This window comes from Loxodonta africana, chromosome 11 (assembly GCF_030014295.1).
Source record: "Loxodonta africana isolate mLoxAfr1 chromosome 11, mLoxAfr1.hap2, whole genome shotgun sequence".
Taxonomy (NCBI): Eukaryota; Metazoa; Chordata; class Mammalia; order Proboscidea; family Elephantidae; genus Loxodonta; species Loxodonta africana.
Window position 1 is genome coordinate 65,329,853 of NC_087352.1, and position 7,146 is coordinate 65,336,998.

At 42.5% G+C, this 7,146-nt stretch overlaps 1 protein-coding gene across 1 annotated transcript; it reads right to left on the reverse strand.

Annotated features, from left to right (window-relative positions):
• Positions 1–4,379: 4,379 nt before the first annotated feature.
• LOC100668041 (S-formylglutathione hydrolase-like) lies at positions 4,380–5,559 on the reverse strand. The gene is given in 2 exon segments (XM_064293462.1): positions 4,380–4,845; positions 4,847–5,559. Coding segments are annotated over 2 exon segments (849 nt in total). The 5' UTR covers positions 5,399–5,559; the 3' UTR covers positions 4,380–4,548.
• Positions 5,560–7,146: the final 1,587 nt, after the last annotated feature.

Consider the following 7,146-nt stretch of genomic DNA (forward strand, 5'->3'; position numbering starts at 1 on the left):
CCAGGATACCTGCACTGAGAACCTCCTAGACACAGGAGACAGAGAGAACTGTAACACTGGAGACAGTGCAAGATGGCGAGAAGCAGTGGCAAGCACGATCAAGACCAGTGGCAGCAAAACCAGGAGATTGGTGTGGGATGGTGTGGTGGGCTTCCTGGCCCACAGAGCAAGGCGGCTATAGCAGGCTTGCTAACCCATGGAGTGAGAGAGCTAAGGGACTTTGGGCCAAGGCTTGCTGGCAGAATGGGGTACCTCTGGGCTCTTATCTGTGAGCTAAAGAGCTGTATTGCCAGAGCAGGGCAGAGGCCAGGCCCAGGCAGCGCTCTGGGGCAGTAGGCTCAAGCAGGGCCTGGCAGCAGAGACCTGCCTGTGGGCACGGCTGAGGAGATACTATCCTGATAAAAGAACTATATCCTGAGTTGTTCCTGTTACTTCCACGTTGATCCTGATCCTGAATTGTAACCTGTTACTTCCCTAATTAATCCAATAATCATGATCTGTGAGTTCTGTGTGGCCACTGCAATGAATTATCGGACGCAGCAGAGAAGTAGAGAGTGCCATGGGAGGGATGGCTGGTGTCAGAATTGGTAAAAAAGTGAGGTGAAGGTATATCTGACATCTACCTTATAGGAATCAGCCTTGGGCTGATGGTAATTCTCTCTCCTCTCCCTGAAGTTAGACAAGGTCTGATGCCATACCAATTTTACACTGTTTTGTGACTTAAAAGGATTGTAGGAAATTTTATGTCCTAAACGTGAAAACCCGAGACTTGTCAAATTTTTATCCAACGGCAGCAGAAGAATTCCACCACAGAGCACGTACAAAGGGATTGAGGGAGGCAAATGAAGTCGCTTTTATGGTTATACCCCGTGAGTCCTGCTAGTTCAGTATCTGTTACTTAGAGAATGAGTTGACAGGCCCCAAATCACACAGCAAACAAGCAGCAGAGCTAGGGCTAAAACTCTTCTCTAGTTCCATATTTTTCCTTGGTCCATAAAGGAAGGAAATCAGGGTGTCAGACACCCAACTACCTGGAGGTCCCTACAAAATGTTCAGACCAATTTCATTTTTATATTTAAGAAAAACATGAGAAATGAAACCCTTCTTTCTACAAAAACAGTAGATGCAGAGAAGGCTACAGTATCAAATCACTGCTTAGAGAAGAACTAAATAAAGAGCATTGACTGAAATTTGTAATTCCTAGAAATCATGCTAATGGTCATTCCATTGTATTTCTTAATTAGTAATGTGTTTTCTTCTTCTATTTTCAACGTTGAATTTCTAATTTTTGACAGCAGCCCTGTAAGATATTTTGAATGTTGACTGAGCTCCTACTATGTGGCATTTATGGAGATTGAGGGAAGACACAACAACACAATGAACAAGTAAAGCTAATATAAGTATGTAAGTACTAGTTCGACAACAGGTTTGTCACAAAAGTTGTCTCTGAGGAGGTGACACTAAACCTGAGACTGGAAGGGTGAGAAGACAGCTATACAAAGAGCAAGGGAAGGGCGAAGGACATTCCAACCAAAGGAAACAGCATGTAGAAAGGCCTGAGATGGAAAGAGCTTAGCCTCGGGAGCAAAGTGAGGGAGAAGCATAAATGAACTTCAAGAGGTCAACAGGACTAGGACGCAGAGACCCTGATGGGGCATGGCAAGAAGCGTTTACCCTTAGTGTCTGGAGAAACAGAGAACAATTTAAGCTCAGTGATATGATTTCCCTTTATATACTTTTAAAACCACCAGAAGTGCTTTCTGCACAATAGATTGGAGAAAGACTAAAAAAGAAGGAGGGAGACTGATTAGAAGGCAATTACAATAGTTCTGGAAAGATATGAGACAGTTTTGCTACTGTGACAGCAGCTGTAGAGTGGAGACAAGAGGAGGAGTTTGAGATGTACTTTGGTGGCAGAATAGACAGGACGGTGGATTGGTTTGTATGTAATAGGTGAGGCAGAGAAAGGAATAAAATCAAGGGTGATGTTTTCTAGCATGAGACAATGTTGGATGATGGTGCCATTTACCATGATAACAAAGACAGGGGAGGGGCAGTTTTGTGGTAGTAGATAGTGCATTCCACGTGGGATATGTTAACTTTGAGATGCCTGAGAGTGGTGAAAAGGCACACAACTGGTTATGAATGTGGAGTTGAAAGGGGAAGTTTGAGCTGGAGATACAATTTGGGAAGTCATCATCGTATAGATGGTACTCAACAGCAGCAGAAGAGACAAGATTATATAAAGAGGGACGGAAAGGCCATGTGGAGGAGAAGGAATAGGAGACAGAGATGAGAAGACATGACCAGAGAGACAGAAAATCAGGTGAGTGTGATGTCAAGGAAAGCAAGATAGGAGTAATGGGCGGGAGGTGGGTAACATTCAACACTCGAGTGACACTGAGATGTGAACAAGACAAGGACAAAAGGAAGTTCCATACAAGGGAAATTGTACTCTCAGAAATAAAAGTCAAATGGTGTTACCATAGTGAGTACAATCTCTTCCTTCTTTCCTTCCTCCCTCCATTTTTCTGGTATTAAAACAAGCTCTGAGCCTTTACTCGCTTAAGAAAATGGAAAGTTGAGAAGCCTCATTCATTGGTCCTTAGTACAAGAAGGAAACATGGAGGCTATTCACCTAACTCCCTCATTTTGAAGATGGACAAACTGAAGCCCAGAGAAGGGAAAGCCCAGAGTCACACAGCTGCACCAGAAGCCAACTAAGGTCTTCTAGTCTGTTTCTGAGTCCCCCTCCTTTCACTGGCCAAATCAGGACAGCATCCAGTTGTGCAGTATCCTGGGAAACAGGAAATCTCTCCTTACCAAACATGGGGTGTTCTGAAAGCTCTTGCTGGATCTTATTTACTGCATGTGCTGTGAAAGTCATCCACCTCTCTAAGTAATCTCACATACCTCTGGCAACCTCACCTCTCAAAATGTCACATCTACCTGCCTGAGTCCAGGCTTGATTTTTTTTTTTTTTTTTTCTCATTAGGCTCTTCTTAAATAAATGCCCAATCATTTGGGGACTCAAGAATTTCCAGCGTCTCTATCAGACAGTCATTTCTCATAATTTTCTCAGTCTTCTTAGTCCATCTCCATCTAGCACATTTCTACTTGCCCTGAATTCTTCACTTTATTTCTATATTTGAAGTTACCTCGAATCCTTTTTGGATAGATAATTTGTTAGTAAGCTGATAATGTACTGTTTTATTTTTTTCAATAATTCACAAAGAAATATGCAACCAAAAGGATGGTTAGGTGGTCTTCAGGAGACTGGCAGAACAAGGATAATACTAGCTTGATAGCAAACATCAGAACAGATGACGATTTGTGGTGTGGGGGCTGTTGCAAATCAGACAGACTGTCAGAGTTGTGGTCAGTCTTCCTTTGAATTCCTAATAATATAATAAAACCAAGACCATATTAAAACTCTTTACCCTGCAATTCAGTGTTTCTTTAAAAAGAAAATTTTTTTTTTTTTAAGGCATTGCCAAATTCCATTTCCGCCATGGAGGTACCTTTGATCCCACCAGCACTCTACTTGGTTTCCCGTTTCTCCTAATCCCTATGTTAGATACGGTTTTATTCCAGAATTTAGCTGTTCATTCTTTAATTTCTGGTTGTACTATTTCCTAGTATTTCATAAGAGTTAACCTTGTCTTCAACACAATATTGTAAGATCTTTCAGGACAGATGTCCTGAATAATATTTCAGGGTGCTACACATATGATCAGTGGTCAAGAAAGACTTGATCCACATTGTGCCCACTTCTGCTCATGATTACAGCCTCCACTACAGGAGCATCCTTTAAAGAAGAAACACTGTTTACATTCCTCACCTATTCAAAGTGATCCACACATGTTCAATAATTGATGAGAGAGGGGGATGCATGACTGGACACGGAGCTTTTCTAAAAAATCTTCCAGTTCCTTCTTCCTCCCATTATCTTAGAGACTGTCATGGATTGAATTGTGTCCCCCAAAAACATGTGTCAACCTGGTTAGGCCATGATTCTCAGTATTATGTGCTTGTCTTCCATTTTGTGATTTTCCTATGTGTTATAAATCATAACCTCTGCCTGTGGTTAAAGAGAATTAGGGTGGGATATAACACCCTTGCTCATGGTCACATCCCTGATTCACAACATAAAGGAAGCTTCCTTGGGGCGTGGCCTGCACCACCTTTTTTTTTTTTCTTAAGTTTTTTTTCTTTTTAATGATTTTTATTGTGCTTTAAGAGAAAGTTTACAAATCAAGTCAGTCTCTCACACAAAAACCCATATACACCTTGCTACACACTCCCAATTACTCTCCCCCTAATGAGACAACCCGCTCTCTCCCTCCACTCTCTCTCTCTTTTTTTTTTTTTTTTTGTCTGTATAAGTCAGACGTTTTAACCTGGTAACCCGGGGACTGACTGTATTTATTCAGGTGATTCAATTACAGAATGAAGCCCTCTCAGCATCATGAAGTCCAGTGTTTTGAGATCTTTTTTTCTGTGTTAAAACTTCTACAATTCCGAAGAGATTGCAGTATTTGAAGTTTTTCATGCATTCAGGCATTTTGCATGATGTCTGATGTGATCAGTAATAAAGGTTGCAATGAAGTAGTAGCTATGACCATAACCTTCTTGCAATCTAAAAACAACGGGGATTTTCTTTTCTGTACAGGCAGCTATGAAGTTATCAGGAAGTAACTGTCCATCTGAAAGGAACTGGTTGTCTTTCCCTTGATCAATCAGTATGTCCAGCTGAGAGTCTGGATAGGACTGCACAAGATGGGTGGCATCATAAGCCTTCCATTTACCTTGATCCAATCCCAAATATCCACTAAAGGCTTTTTTTGCCCCAAGGACAAAGCACTGGGTTGCAAATTGGAGCAAATGCTGAAACTGATTTGTATTTTCCAGGATTCTTCAAAGCGCAAATCAACGCTCCATGACTTCCCATGGAATGGCCAAAAACAGACATTCTTTGAGGGTCCACTGGAAAATTGCCATTTATGAGTTGGGGAAGCTCTTGAGTTACATAAGAGCACATTCTGTAGTTAGTCTTCCAAGGATCTTCAGTGGCATCCACATAAAACCCAGCGCCGGTGCCAAAGTCCCAGCTATCATCTTCCCCTTTAATGTTGCAGCCACGAGGGCTGGTATCTGGAGCAATGACGACAAGGCCATGTTCTGAAGCTGCTTGATGGTAACCAGATTTTGCTACAAAATTTTGTTCTGTGCAAGTTAAGCCAGACAACCAATAGAGTGTAGGGCATTTGCCAGTTTCTGCCTTCGGGGGTAAATAGATAGCAAATTTCATTTTGCAGTTCAGTTCAACACTGTCATGTTCAAACACTTTCTGCAAGCCCCCAAAGCATTTGTTGCTGGAAATCTGTTTCAATGCCATTCTTTCCCTGTTTAATTGCTACTTGGTTTTTTGTCTGCGCCAAAGGGAAGATGATCCTCGGGTGGCAGCAGGGACAGAAGAAGGGGCCTCAAGGGGAAGGCGGGGCCTTAACATGGCGCCGGTGCCACCGCCTTGACCTGGCCCCGGCCCCGCCCCCTCCACTCTCTCTTTTCTTGTCCATTTTGCCAGCTTCTAACCACCTCCACCCTCTCATCTCCCCACCAGGCAGGAGATGCCAACATAGTCTCAAGTGTCCACCTGATCCAAGAAGCTCACTCCTCACCAGCATCCCTCTCCAACCCATTGTCCAGTCCAATCCATGTCTGAACAGTTGCCTCAGGAATGGTTCCTGTCCTGGGGCAACAGAAGGTCTGTGGGCCATGATCACTGGGGTCCTTCTAGTCTCAGTCAGACCATTAAGTCTGGCCTTTTTATGAGCATTTGGGGTCTGCATTCCACTGCTGTCCTGCTCCCTCAGGGGTTCTCTGTTGTGTTCCCCGTCAGGGCAGTCACTGGTTGTAGCCAGGGACCATCTAGTTCTTCTGGTCTCAGGATGATGTAGTCGCTGGTTCATGTGGCCCTTTCTGTCTCTTAGATTTGTAATCACCTTGTGTCCTTGGTGTTCTTCATTCTCCTTTGATCCAGGTGGGTTGAGACCAATTGATGCATCTTAGATGGCTGCTTGCTAGCATTTAAGACCCCAGACGCCACTCTTCAGAGTGGGATGCAGAATTTTTTTTAATAGATTTTATTATGCCAATTGACTTAGATGTCCCCTGAAACCATGGACCCCAGACCCTTGCCCCTGCTATGCTGGCCTTCAAAGCATTCAGTTTATTCAGGAAACTTCTTTGCTTTTGGTTTAGTCCAATTGTGCTGACCTCCCTGTATTGCGTGCTGTCTTTTCCTTCACCTAAAGTAGTTCTCATCTACTATCGAATTAGTGAATGTCCCTCTCCCACCCTCCCTCCCTCCCCCTTCTCGTAACCACAAAAGAATGTTTTCTTCTCAGATTAAACTATTTCTCAAGTTCTTATAATAGCGGTCTTGTGCAATATTTGTCCTTTTGCAACTGACTAATTTCACTCAGCATAATGCCTTCCAGGTCCCTCCATGTTATGAAATGTTTCACAGATTCCTCACTGTTCTTTATTGATGCGTAGTATTCCATTGTGTGAATATACCATAATTCATTTATCCATTCATCCATTGATGGGCACCTTGGTTGCTTCCATCTTTTTGCTATTGTAAACAGTGCTGCAATAAAAATGGTTGTGCATATATCTGTTCGTGTAAAGGCTCTTATTTCTCTAGGATATATTCCAAGGAGTGGGATTGCTGGATCGTGTGGTAGTTCTATTTCTAGCTTTTTAAGGAAGCGCCAAATTGATTTCTAAAGTGCTTGTACCATTTTACATTGCCACCAGCAGTGTAGAAGTGTTCCAATCTCTCTACAGCCTCTCCAACATTTATTATTTTGTGTCTTTTGGATTAATGCCAGGCTTGTTGGAGTGAGAAGAAAACTCATTGTAGTTTTGATCTGCATTTCTCTAATGGCTAATGATCCTGAATATTTCCTCATATATCTGTTAGCTACCTGAATGTCTTCTTTAGTGAAGTGTCTTTTCATATATTTTGCCCATTTTTTAACTGGGTTATTTGTCTTTTTGCAGTTGGGTTTTTGCAGTATCATGTAGATTTTAGAGACCAGGCGCTGATCAGAAATGTCATAGCTAAAAACTTTTTCC